General features: G+C 34.8%; 1 protein-coding gene across 1 annotated transcript; it reads right to left on the reverse strand.

Moving 5' to 3' along the window:
• Window positions 1–851: 851 nt before the first annotated feature.
• LOC128228602 (uncharacterized) lies at window positions 852–6120 on the reverse strand. Its single transcript, XM_052940008.1, has 9 exons — window positions 6078–6120; window positions 5735–5861; window positions 4858–4944; window positions 4053–4195; window positions 3595–3796; window positions 2777–2881; window positions 2400–2630; window positions 2179–2268; window positions 852–1919 (listed from the first exon to the last, which is right to left on the reverse strand). Exons 2-9 carry the CDS (start codon window positions 5849–5851, stop codon window positions 1626–1628), a joined length of 1269 nt encoding a protein of 422 aa, XP_052795968.1. The 5' UTR covers window positions 5852–5861; window positions 6078–6120; the 3' UTR covers window positions 852–1625.
• Between the last annotated feature and the right edge of the window lie 8758 nt (window positions 6121–14878).

The raw sequence follows: 14878 nt of genomic DNA on the forward strand, positions 1-14878 counted from the left end.
TGTAATATTGTATGTTCATGTCATCAACGAAGTTGAATATGATTAGGATTGCAAGTCATCTGTGATTAAATGGGTCCAAAAGAGTATTATTATTTTACTTTTATGGACAAGAGGAAATTCTGAAAGAAATGATTTTAGAACCATATTTTAAAAATGCCCTTTGAATCACTGGTGACGTTGATGTGTTTACTTTAACTCCGTGCTAACAGTTTATCAAAACTGTATTCACAACTAGTTATAGCAAACACATGGTAAAACACATTTGATTATATATAAACTGGCATATACAAATTGATTTATGTTTCTTTTCCGTTCATCTACATAGCTTATGATGGTTATGCTTCATAAAACCTCTTCAAAATCAACGGATCGCAAAAATTCAGTATACAATTTATATAAACAAATGGCTCCCTGGCGGTCCGCCATGAAAGGGACCCTAAAAATGAACCACAAGATCCGATCTTTGACTTAGAAGTCAACAAGGAAGAACCGACAACAGCTCCTCAAGCGTTGTTCACAAACTTTCACAAACTTTCTCCACTCTTGAAGTTAGGTGTTGGGAAATGCGCTGAAAGTTTCATTTACAGTGGAAGTGTCATGCATTATTTAGTGAATTGATTTTTTTTTAATTTTGAGGAGCAGAAAAAAAATACGTCTTAATATATATCACGAAGAGAATATATGTATGGTTACATAAGATTAAAACAAGTGTAAACAGTTGTAAATATTATAATGTTATCAAATAGTTGATTTCATATTATTCCGGTGATTTGTCCGAGGTCTGCTATGGCGAAGGCAAGTACTGCTGACTGAGTGCAAATAACTCGGTCACTATGAAATCACCTTATTAATAAGCTAATAATTTTATTAGTGAACTATTAAGTATGCTACGATATTTGGATAAAACATTATAATACCTTACTTTATTATTGAAGATTATTTCCGTTCTTCTTTTATGGTTTCTGCTTTTCCAGACTAGAGCTTGCTGATTTTGACATGCATCATTAATAATGACATTGCACTGACTTATAAAAATATCGATTGCAGTGTACAGTCTAAGGAAGCATATCTTATCGTGATTATTTCGTAAATCGTTTGCCAAAAGCTCAAAATTGTTTTCACTTTCGTCGTCCATTTTGCCGGTTTCCAAAATTATAATAATAGGCATAAAATCCACTAACAGGTTAAATACAACTGTAACATCAAACGGTACAAAGTGGCAGAATCATTTAAAAGGCTAGTAACTCCAGATATGTTTTAAACTAGGCACACACTTTTCAAAACCGTCGGTAAAACGGAAAACAAAATGGCTGCCCTTTTAAACTAATTTACAGCATTCTCATATTAGGGAGAGTTTCAACAGCCAACGAAAATGGTCCGTTCCTCTGATCCCGTTTGGCGAGTTTAGTAGTCAAACGGCAGAAACTCGTATTGGGCGACTTCGGTCGATATTGGACGATTTTTGGCATATATTTCTGTCAGTTGTCAAGCATTCGTACTACGATTGTCCCGGTATCACGTCAAATACATAATGGTTGATAAATAATACACGAGCAGAAGCTTTGGTGATTTCGTAAAAACAAAAATCTTTCAAAAATGGGAAGGGCACGCCAATGGTTTTATGTCTATTTCTTTAACCCCTCTGCGTATCCTTTACAGACGAGAGGCCCGTCCATGTGTAAGCGCAGCGGAGGCCAGACCATGTACGCGATGGTGGGACCGCGCGTGGAGTAGGCGGCCAGTGCGTCCGTGTTGAAGACATCACCGGACCGGAAGGAGAAATCCAACACCATAGGCGGGTACTGGGCCTGCATCAACCAACATAGCCGCAGACATTGGACCACGAAGTTGGTTATATCCTTGTGATTCAGAAGGGCCTTTTGAAACTTAAGGTCCCGGATGATTTTCCAAACAATTGACTGAAATGCAATAGAAATAAGTTCAAGAAGTTTTTTTTAAAAAAGAAATTATTTTCAAGATGCATTTTTTTTTCTGAACGTTACATTCACTCTGTGTGTTTATAGTTGCAATGAATTAATGTTTTAAAGGTATATATTTTTCTTTTGCAAATCGCTATATAAGCCATATGGCCAATTTCTCCACCGGCCCCTCATATCCTTCCTTTAAGGTAAATGCCGATAGTATAGTATTTAATACCAAACGCATTCATAGACAAACCTCTAAATCAACGTTTTTTAGCACTTCATCCGCAGAATATTTGCAAAAATCTCGAATGGGATTTTCTAACGTAGATCTGATCCCTGCTCCCTAAAATATATGTACATCTACATGTAGAACATTACAAATGTATAAAACTCTTGAGTTTCAAAACTATGATTTATTAACTGATACAAAAATGCAAGTATTGAGTATTAGGAAATTAATTTTGAATATATTACCTTGCGCATTCCATCGTGTCCATCATGTTCCTGTTGTTTTTGTTTCTTTTGTTCTTGCTGCTGCTGAAGATGTAATTGTTGTTTCTGATCCACGGCCTTTGTCGAAAGATCCCCAGCGAGGTTTTGCTTGACAGCTTCTCGAGAAACATGTGACTGGCCGACCTTGGGGTCACCTCCACCCCGGGACCAGGCAGGTGCACTAAGAGTAGGTCCCGATTCATCATCTGTCGCCTTAAAAGAGAAGTGGTATATCGCATACATTTGAGCTCACACAAGCCACATGCTACTAAGATTCTCCTATAACATTACAGTAAACATTTAGATTTTTTTGTATATACGGTACTGCTAAACACAACAATGGACTCTGATGTTTGTACCTCAGTCCCACGGGTTGTTTGGGTGAGGTAGGTCGGATGTGTCACGATCCTCTCAATACTTGACCTCATGTTAGCCGACGCCTCCTTACAGAGGAAGTTACTGTCCTGTGAATAAGAGAAATAATGACAATATATTGAATTTAAAAAAAATACTACTGTTTGCAAATAAGCCTAGAGAAACGTGCTCGTCAACAATGTTTTTGATAGCAATGCTTTTTTACACTGAAGTAAAGGTCAAGTTGTTAGGTCACTGAGCTGTTCTCGTGAGCGCATTTCAACGCTACTATTTATTTAGTCTGTTAAAGCGAAACTGATGCAAATATATTAATGCATTGCGGAGGTATGAACACACCTCTTTGGTGGTTAGTTCCATGTGATACGTAAAATAAATGCCAAATCACTGATGCAGGCAGTCGGTGTCAATGATGCGCGAAGTCGATCAACATGATGCACTTGTTGATTCAATAACTCAAAAACTTGAAACGCCAAATTTATTAGAAAACAGTGGTTAGCATAACAAGGGTGATGTTGTACCCAGACTCTTTCATCATGGTATCATTACTAGACCAATAAAATCAAAGGGAATTAATTTTATATTGAGCTCGTTTTCTGTGTGATACTCGAGTTTTAATATTTAGTAGGTTACTAGAAATGTTGCTTAGTTGAGTTACCTCATGTCGTCCAAACTTATGTTCGAAAACAACAGTGAAAAACACACACAAATGCAATCAGTCTTCATAACAGGCTTAAAACCGTCTTTCAAAAACATGATTGTTATATACATTATATCATATCATTGATGTGCATGATGTAAACACCTTTAGCAATTTGAGCAGTATTTCAATCCCTTCATCGTCTTTCAAGCCTTTACTGGCAGTAAGAATGCTGAAGGCGTTTGTCCACTCGTCCTCAAACAACTCTTTGAATTTCATTCCAAGGTTTGTCGGGCGGTTTTCGTCAGAGAGGAACGGTATCTCCGTTGTGTCTTGCTGCAGCACCCGTGTTTGTAACTCGCCCAATCTTGTTAAACATTAATTAGAAAATGTTGAACCTGCTTGCATTGGAATTGAGAGGACTAACTGAACTTTAACACTATAATTAAATATAAAATATACTTTTTCTCTCGACATATTTTAAGCTAGATAAAAGAAATATATCAGATAGAAAAATACTAGTAAGTGGACTTTTAGCAATCCTTAAAATTAGTACCGTAATTCTTTGGCATTTTATTCGTTTAAGTAAGTTTCATATCAGATTAAATACAACAGGGAGGTACCTATTTAGCGCTCGATCCTTCGCCTGGATCGCCTCACTCAACTCAGAATCTAACTTCTGGTTTTGCCTCTCCAGTCGTTCAATGATGGTCTGCGAAGTCTTGTCTGTGTTGGGTCGAACTGGTTCTTCTGGTATGTAGGGCCGCTTTAATTACACAGTTAGTTATTATATATTACTAGAGAGATTGAATACCAGACAAAAACCGCGACAAAAACCGTAATCGATGAGCAGAAATAATTCGAATGGTTATAACGATAAATAATCGTTTCCATTATCAAAACCGAACAAAATGCATGTAAAAAAGAAATTGACATTTGGTCAAACAGAAAAATCACATTTACTTAATAATGATTGGTACTCAAACCATCAGTATACCTTTATTGGGCCAAAAAACTTCATTTGGGCCATTATGACATTTAGAAGTGGATATATGCTATTGTTTGACTTCTAGCGATAATCGATGTTTTGAAGAAATAGTCTATTTTCCCCGCTATTGGGAGTGAATGATTAACAAAAGAAGAGTGACATATTTAAGTCAGCAATATATACACTACTAAAACACAATAGTTTCTCTACAGAGCCTTTAACCCACATAAACCGGTCATCGTGATCGTCAAAACGTTATATTTAAAGTATAAATCGTTCTTAAGGTCACTCAAAAAAGAAAGATGGTATTATTATTATTATTATTTAATTTTATTCCATTTTTATTCAAACATTCTGGAAAATATGATTTTTCAATACAATTAAAAACATCAAGAGTCAGAAGTCATAGAAGTATATCTTATAATAAGTAAATGTCATACCCGATAATGCTCAAAGCTGTCGATAGCGTCAGTGCAGTATTCTACAAAAAGCTGTACATCCTTTGCAGATATGTTCTTGTACAATTTCTAAAAATGAGACATGCGATTAAACTAGAAACCGTTCGTAAAAACAACTTGATCTGATTCATATTTTTGTTTTTGAAAGACATGAACTAATTAATTGACGTAACGGACTGTCCGTTTATCTGCTGGTTAAAGGTCACATGCGGATTTGAAGTCGTTCATATTTTGTGTCAATATTGGACAAAAAGAAATTATAAAATAAATATTTCATTTTTGATATATGGGGCTAATATCAAAAGATTGTCCCCCTAAGTAACACCCCCTCGGAAGTGAATTCCTCGGCCCGCCCCTGTAGGCTGCTGTATCGGCAAGAAGTGATGAAACATGTCGCTAGTAAACGCCGAAATATCTACCGATACATGGAATACCCCGTAGACAACACAACATAACAATTAATATATCGTATTGTAAGTAAACGAATATCGAACAAGGGGAGATAACTTTGCAATAACGTGTTCAAGAGTTATTATTCTGGCAAATTGCTTAACTACACATCGGTATCTATATATGTTCAAGATGTCAATCCATTCCTTTAAGTATTTTTAAATGCTCTTTAGACAAATTTTGGAAAGAGAAGCATACTAATAAGAAGAAGAGGACGAATAATGGAATGTTATAAAACATCAAAATATTACTCTCTTTTTTTCGTATTAAAACATCAGTAAACATAATCTTTAAATTCGTGACATCATTGAAACTACTTTTAATTCGTTACAATATAAAACAATTCTCTAATTTTACTTTCATTATCAAAGTTTTCAAATCATTTCGTTGTATGAGTATCAACTGTTACCTTTAACTTATTACGAAATTCGTGAACCGTAGACGCCAAGTTCAACACATCATTTTCAAATTGACGCAGTGAAAACTGGCTCCTGTTTGATGCTCTTGTGATTGTAGGCTGAGCCATTTTGTTGGTCCTGAAATGAATCATGTAGACAGGCAAACTTCTCTAAAATTTGTTAACACTTTCTTTTTCTTTCCACCATTCCTTCTTAAGTTATATTCACGATTTTTTCTTCCTTGTTATTACATACAGGTTCTTACTTCATATAATGATAATACAAATAATTCTTCAAATGTCAGAAAATATTTTTAAATTACTTACACAGATATTCATACGTAAATTTGTTTACCGTGTCTCATAAGAGTCTTGAAGGTTATCAAAGAGGAAGTAAATTATCGACCAGTAGATTAAGGAAGTAGTTTTGTCATAAAGCGGTATTTTTGAGGCAACCATGCAGAGATCGTGCTTTCGTTTTGCTACTGCCAACTGTATTGAATGGTTTAGTCCTTTTGTTGTTTGAGATGAGAACTTTTTATAACAATATTACTATATATATATATATATTAAAGAATCGCCTTTATATGGAACGCAAAAACTACATACGCGTAATAATTTGAAGAGCTCTTCGAACAATTATAGACATATTCAAGCGCTCCTCACTTAAGTGACAGCTATCTACAAATCAAGTGCATGGCCACTGTATTCTAATTTGAGATATCTCCAAATCGTTATATGAATTATACATTGTATGTCTTGTTTTAAAATCAGCCGAATTAATGCTCTCAAATTTCAATTAAAGAGAACGTTAATATAATAAAACGATTATCTTGAATTCTATTATGGAGAAGTAAGTTATTGTTAGAAGTGGATCTAATAATCAAACATTTGTTGCGCTCATAAGGGCTCTCTGCAAATGATTTGAAGAGCCCACTTATTCAATTAATGAGAGCAATAGTTTCATCTTTGCAATAGTTACATAATGATAGCAACAATTAATGAGAGACCTGAAAATCAATTAAAGAGGTCAACATTATTATTTTTTTAAAAAGGTCTCTCTATAACTTTTAGAAAAGCTCTTCAAGTATTTTCAGTTTATGTAGGTTTGGCGGTCCAATGTCATATGTATTTATAATATATCTACATAACAACTGGATAAACCCGACAGAGCATGAATCTGTGTATCACTGTTAGTGGTTGTGAATCTGAGTTCTTACAAGACAGAAATATTGAAACGAACTTAAGTTGATTAGGTCGGGAAATATATGAAGGTTTTGATGAAATCTAAATATAAAGTAAGTTCTTTTAACAAGTGAGCTTTCATGGTAATAATCGAGTATTGGATCAGATTTATTAAAAGAGCTGGTCCCATAATCTATCTTAGGTAGATAGATAGATATACTTTTATTTCCTCCAATAATGAAGAGCAGAACGTATTTACAACACATATTTCAATGATAAATAAAGCATTTACGCAACAACAAAAACAATTAGAGTGTGCATGTCATAGAAATAACGTACATGCAACTGAATTCATATTTTATCAACAAGCTCATGTATATACTGCAGTGAAACAGAACAATAGCTGCAATAATTAATGCTCAGTAGACATTAAATACACAATGTCAATTGTTTTTTATTTAAGCTATAACACACTCGCCACGTTTCTATTGAATGCTTGTTTCAGGAAATATGCCACCCTGACATTATTTAATTTTTCACCATCGTTCTCAGTCGCTAGTTTAAATATGCGAACACACTGTTCCTCAATTGGATACCTTATTAGTTCAGTAAAGGCATCAATGGTACACGAATCCAGCACAGACTCACACAGTTTCACTTGGTTTGCCTCATTCTCATGACATATGAACATTAAATGCACATTAAGGTTTTCGACATAAAGTGAACATTTTTTGCAAATCTGTCGGTATTGTCTTGAGAGTACAGAAGCAAAATATCTTAAAAGTTGTGCACATACATTTATTAATTTTGGAGTGTTCCTGCATATAATCCATAAATTTGAGCAGTCGTCAATTCGCAGAATATCTCTTGTCACATCACCATGTTTGTCTCTAATATGATCCATTATTTTAGTCTTCTCCATTTTTATCACATTTGTATTCAGAATTATTTTCCAACTTAATTTTGATGGGAAAATTCCAGACGCCAAGTATTCAATAAGAATATGTTCCAGTGAATATTTCATTAACAACCGAAATATATCTGGAATAAATCCCACTATCTGTCCGTCATAAAACTGAAACTTCGTAAGCCTATACACAAATATCTGTTTTGCGTGATACATACATGGCAGTCTACATAGTTGTCCAAAATACTGCAACTTCCGGTAATCAACAATAGTCTCTACCGAAGTAATATTAAGGGCACTAAGAGCAATCTCTGTATTTGTGTTGCGATGGAATCCCTGTATGTGTTTTATGCAAAATCGACTTGCATCGTTTTTGAAAGGTCTTTCATTGGACGAAAAATCATTCTCTTACTGTAGTATTGTGTATTACTAACTTGAAACTGATTCCCAATACAGTGTGTTTTTGCATAAGTAATTAAATTTTCTAAGATTAAAGTCCTTAGGATTATATACTCAATTAAAGTAACTATGCAATCTACTTGCAGCGTAAGTAAATGTAAAGAATTCCGAAATTTCAAACCGGAAAAATATTTGATGGAATATGGCCGAGGAGTTCCGAATGGATGATGTCTAGACGAATGTCTCTGTACAAATGACATAATCACCGTTTCCTTTCAATTGACACAAACACGAGACAAAAACTGTCCCAAACCAGTTCTCCCAAATGCGATGTTATGTGCATACCTTTATCTATGATGGTTTACTACGCACGTATGCCCTGATACTGTAAAAAAGCTTCAACAAGATACATCTCACGGATTTAGGTACCACTGAAATTTATATCAACAACATTTAAGTAAGTTCTATAATTCAAGCTGAATACGGTTATGTTTTGAAGCGATTTTGCTCGACTCTGGCATGAGGCTTGAAAGTGGAGTGAAGAAAGAATCGAACACGGATTTAGTTAATTTAACTACAATATATTGTATAAATTGATGTTGTAACAGACAGAAGGATGGCCTTACCATGTGGAGAAGTGAACTGACAGCTGCTTCCGGTCAATCTCGCCGCCTCCTCCTACGCCAGCGTCATAACACCGGAAGGGATGTCCGCCACCGTCCAGCGACTCGTCGGCGGGCTTCACTTCGGATTTGGTATGTTGTTTTTATTGGTGTTTATTTATGCACCATACACTATCATTATGTTTTCAATCTGTTCACTCTTTGATAATACAAAAATCGAAAATGCATGACATTGAACAGATGTTTATTTATATCTTAAAACTTATTTACATTACGGAGTAGCTGCTTATCGCTTACTTCACGCTCCATAAAACAACTTTCAGTCAACGTTTTCTTTTTGTAATAAATTTAAGAAAATGTAATTACATTTGATGATAATAGTTATTCATTTTAATGTTTTAATTTTAGGCAAGGGTATCGGAAGTTTGGTGACGGGGCAGTTGTTTGACGCCAGGACGGGCCTCGGGCCTGTGTGGACATTCCGGGTTTACGGATTTTTCGCCATCGCGGTCCTGCTACTGTACGGTGCCGTCGATTTCGCCTTCTTCCGTGACGCCACTTCCGACAGGGAGATTGTGTCAGATGTACCCGCTGGAAGAGGAACGTAAAATAGCTACTTATGCCGGAAAGTAGCTCATTAAGATAATGGTTATTGTTGCCATATACCCGACTTTATATTATGAATCTTGTATTTTGTAATTTATGATCGCTTTCATACTCAATATTCATATCCAGTATTTAACATGTTTCATCGCGGTCCTGCTGCTGTACGGGGCCGTCCATTTCGCCTTCTTCCGGGACGCCACTTCCAACAAGGAGATTGTTTTAGACAGACGGGTGGGAAAAGGTACGTTAATAAACAAAGTACTGAATTGGTTCCGTTACTTTACGCGTTTCTTAACAAAGTTATCATCAACTTTTATTAGGCATATAAGATGCCTCATTTTGTAAATTGAAATATTGATTTGAGTTTTCTAAAGCAACCACAGTGCACACATCGTTAACGTTAATACAATAAGGTAGTTTTCTTTAATATTAATAAATTATTCAGTATCTTTACATGAACAAGCTTGCCCTTTTCGAGCTCATAATGTATTCATTTGATAACTGTTCATTTAAGAGGAGAGTTTTAAAGGCGCGGCGGAGAAGCTGTTAGGCGCAGGAGACGGAGCAGCCGTGGAGCTGCAGGACCGGACTGAGCCCTGCTAAGATTAAGGGGGGATTTGGTAGGGATGGGGTTTGGCCGGACCTGCATTACGTAACTGAACCCTGCTGGGGCGGGACAAGGGGCGGAGCAAAGAACTGACAAGAGTGGAGATGAAACTCGTGGCCGAATAGAACCATGCCGAGGACCATGACGGTTTTTCTTAAGAGTGTGTGTTAATGCATATTGCATATGAATGTGAAGTCAAAATACCACAAAATTATCACTTGACATAACCTCAATTTTACATATTCTTTAGCGCATTCTTTTACTAGGTTATTATAGAACCACACTTTAACATTACAGTCAGGTATTTCTAGATTTACCGGTTTGTGTTAGTATGTAGTTGTTCATCCACGACATATATGGAGTTTAGCTTTCTAACTGAGCTGTCGATCCATGATTGGCCTTCGCAAATTTTGTTTCTTAATTTGATTTTGATCAATTGTGTTTTGTTTTGTTTTTTATATTTGTATCCCTATGTAAATATTGTGGACGCCTTTGTTATGTTCGGCCTTTGAGATACAGGGTAGTATTTGTTAATAATAATTGCCTGCTTATAACATTATAACATTTTTAGGATGTTTTGAATTTCGTTTATATCTTTACCTGATAAAAATCCGATGCCTCTGTTTATGTAGAGGAATCGGTCGTAGTATATAAAAAACACGATCCTGAGTAATGTGGCATTTGTCTGTATTAAAACATGACAAAAGAAACATTTCAATACAAGCAAAATATAATAATTATAACAAACACTGACTGACTGTTAAAGAACATGGTGATATATACGTGCACAAACAACACAGAAGTATTAGTCAATGCAGACAAACCAGCATGTGAAAATTAAATACAGCTAGGTTCTACATCTTTAACTTGTCTACATTCAGAAGTTTTTGTTGAACTTTTATAAAAAAGGTTTATCTTTTGTGTTCATCATTTTCAGATTTCTTACTCGGCTGCCCATGCTAAACATTTATGACATTTTATTCATACATGTCAATGGTGGGCATAAATGACGTTTTAATTAAATTGATTTCAACGATATATTGTTTCTGAATTGCAATGCGCGTTTATACAATGCGGTTTTCTTTGTTATGGTGAATCATTAATCATACAGAACCATACATTTGTAAATTCCTAAATGTCGTTGTGGTTAGACTTAAATTTCATTTGGTGTTTCTGAATAAATCTTGCCATATATTTTGTTCTTATTTGTTACAGTTTTCAACCGTTACATCTAGAAACATGAGTATAAAAAATAGGTCATTAATACGAAGTTCCTAAATGCAAGCATTCTCCAGTAATTCAACGAAGAACTTTTTTCTCACCTCAAGGTCACCGCGACCATGACCATTGACCTACTGATCCAAAAACCAATATAGTTCATCTAGTAGTCATGACCAACTGAAATACCAAGTATGTAGTTCCTGGGTTCAAGTGTTCTTTAATTATTTAACGGGAAACGGTTTTTTTCACCTCAATTTCACCTTTACCTTTGACGTACTGATTCCAAAATCAATAGGGGCCATCTACTAGTCATGACCAACCGGTATACCAAGTATGAAGATCCTGGGTGTAAGTGTTGTAAAGTGTTTGAGCAAAAACCGTTGTTTACTTCAAGGTCGCCGCGACCCTGACCTTTGACGTCACCAATATATCGTATTTCACCTGAAGGTCACCGCGGCTTTGATCAACTGACATCAAGATCAATAGGGGCCATATACTTGTCATTACAAGCTTGCATATTAAGGATTAAGTTCCAAACGGATCTTAAGATATTGAGCGGAAATCGTTGTTCAACTCAATGTAACCGTGAACTTGGCCTTTAACCTTTTGATCTCAAAATCAATACGGATCATCTACTGGTCATGATCATCTTGCATACTTAGTATCAGGTTCCTTGGTGTTTGTGTTCTAAATTAATTGGGCGAAGGTAAGTGTGCCTAACACAAATAGAGAAAATATAGTTTATATTCGTAGTCAAATCTACTCTACATGATATGGAGCGGTAGTTAAAATGATAATTCCTCGATTGACGTTGGTCCACATTATTCAACTGTGTGCGAACACCAAGTTATGTTAGAGTAATAAACCGTCAATGTATTCGATGGAAAATGGCGAGGATTTCTTAGACGAATGCATCCGTAGAAATGACACGCACTCACCCTTTCCCGTCTTTCAATTATCACGTGACATCAACCGTCACAATCAAATTTTGAAATTGGCATATCGAGACAAAGGTTCTCCCCTATGTTTTTTATCGTAGATGTTTTTATCTACAATGGGTTAAACGCAAGTATGCCCAGTTCCTTGAATACCATTATATAACCTCCTAAAGAAAACATCAAAATCAATACTTTTCAATGGTATTATTTTGGAGAAGCACTTGGGAAACCGATTAACACATACAGCATGAACTTGCAACATGAGCAAAGTTTGTCTAGGTAACAACATGCCTGACAAAATTGGAGCTTACAGACGTGGTCGACTGGCCGAGGAAAAACTGAGATAAAACCCTCCTTCTGGGGAAAACTCTGAACACCAGATATCGTGCCACATCACCAATAAGCTCCTTATCAAAGAAGTATAGGAAACATATAATTTTAATGATTCATGTATACATACTATATCAAGTTGTACAAATGCATATGCATCGATATGTTCTTTAAAAACAAACGAAAACAAATTGATCATTCATATGATGATATTGCATAGTAACAGAAACAAGATTCAAACATATTTATTAGGTAACGTAAACATGTTGTTTCTTGTTACATGATAAGTTTAATTTACATTATATATCACGTGACATAATCATTTCTAATCAATTAATTGCATATTAAGTATATAAATAAAAGAGCAGATCAATAAAAGTATGCATGCATAAATAACAATATCAAAAGAGGTTGGACTGCTACGTTATTCATACAACAAAGAACAATTTAAATCCATTTCGATTATTGCACATAAAAATATTCTGCAAAATCTGAAAATGAATTGAATCGATGTGAACGTTCGGTTCCCAAAAGCTGAATGCCTTAATATTCATATGCAAATGAATTACTCGTGCTTATAAATCGCCCCCTGACGGTTATTTCATTTCAAACAAGGGAACATAATTTCCTTCATTTTCTTTTAACTAAAATGTACACAGTTATATTTACTGTAAATATGCTGAATAGAAGAACATGTCATAGATTAAAAAAACCTTAAATTTATAAAAACAAACTTAGTACTATTGAAGGACAGTAATGCCAGGTGCATTCAGGTTTCCTGGTTCATTGTTTGGGGTGGAAAAACGTCCTCGATTCGGTGAGTATTAACACTGTTTTCTATATGTATCAACGATATTTTTAGGAACAATTTACTTAAAAACATGCGATTAACTATAAGGTAATCTCTTTGTTTCCTTTTATTGTTGTTTTTCTGCCCATTTAGGCAATTTTGAATATTCCACGGTTTTGTCATTAGTGATAAGTGTTGAGTCAACATAAACTCGATTGATCAACACGTAGCAGTGGAATATAATTATTGTTTATATACTTAAACAACATTTTCTTTATGTTGTTAATTTTATCATCAATTTCAGTCCAAAATGGTAGCTGCCGCAGTCTGTCGTCACTGTAGGGAACATTTTTAGAATATTTCAACACTACGCCAGCACGAAAAGATACATGCTGTGAAAGAACCTTACAAGTGTGATGTATGCGGACAGGGAGATGCATCACGTCCAAACAATGAAGTACACATGCAGTGAAATAATCATCCAGACAAGTGGCAAGTGTGTAAAAGATGTGGAAAGTCATTTTCGACTAAGCTTGATCTAAAGAGACACAATAACTGAGATTATATAAAATATTGAAGTACTCCTGCAAGTTTTGTGAGACGTAAGAAACTGAACCAAGGATTTTTTTTGTGTAAAATGATGAGGCACATCATTGAAATTCGCTTAAGTGTTAACATTATTCAAGCAATATTGCTGTGTTAATATTTGAGCTTCTTTTACCATGTTTTATTATTCCTTGATTGATCTGTGGTTACGAATTCCTGTGATAATTTTTTTTTCAAATAAACGTTTCATATTAAGTGTATGTCACATTATAACAACCAGCTATTTCAAGTATGAACAATCTTGTTAAAAAGCCTGAACAACATCATTTATTATGTTGTGTTACATACGTACACATAAATTTATCGTTTATAAAAATGAAGTGATAGATGTCACTTTTGACGGTATCCTATCGTTATTATGCGAATTATATATGTAAGAAATAAAAAATGTGTATGTAAACCTATATCATTTCAATTTATGTGTACATGACGAAAAAATAGGGAACCCTGACAGTAAAATATCCCTTATACATCAATACAGGGATTATTAGTAACAAATACCAGCAAGCATATAATTATTGGAACAAAGCAAATGTTTAAAAGCGGTTATAATACAAATTACCTTTCTTAGCAATCATAAATTTTCTAAACTGTATACCGTGTGAAAGCGTTAGTTTGAAATTTGCACATCTTATAATAAGATATATTCAAAGTATGCATACAAAAACGAAAATTGTCATGATAAATATTGTGTTTATTTCCGACACATGGATACAAATAACAATCGTCCTCGAATTTGAAACTGGATGGAAGAAAGAATTAAAATTACGGGTTCAATAAGCTTAACAATATATCAACTGAATGTTATACAGACGGAAGGATGGTATTACCATGTAGAGAAGTTAACAGGCAGCTGCGTTCCGTCAAACTGATGTATTTCACCTTTTTGCAGGTAAAAGCTGATTAATTTTAATCTTTTACTTATTCAAATAGTATATATATAT

Source organism: Mya arenaria, chromosome 3 (genome assembly GCF_026914265.1).
Source record: "Mya arenaria isolate MELC-2E11 chromosome 3, ASM2691426v1".
NCBI lineage: Eukaryota > Metazoa > Mollusca > Bivalvia > Myida > Myidae > Mya > Mya arenaria.

What these genes read in the sequence shown, in the direction of transcription:
- LOC128228602 (XM_052940008.1), bottom strand. Translation starts at nt 5,851, where the DNA reads ATGGCTCAGCCTACAATCACAAGAGCATCAAACAGGAGCCAGTTTTCA. An exon ending in AAGGATCGAGCGCTAAATAG is followed by an intron (nt 3,797 to 4,052) that starts GTACCTCCCTGT and finishes ATGTTTAACAAG; the next exon opens with ATTGGGCGAGTTACAAACAC. An exon ending in TACTGCTCAAATTGCTAAAG is followed by an intron (nt 2,882 to 3,594) that starts GTGTTTACATCA and finishes TCTTATTCACAG; the next exon opens with GACAGTAACTTCCTCTGTAA.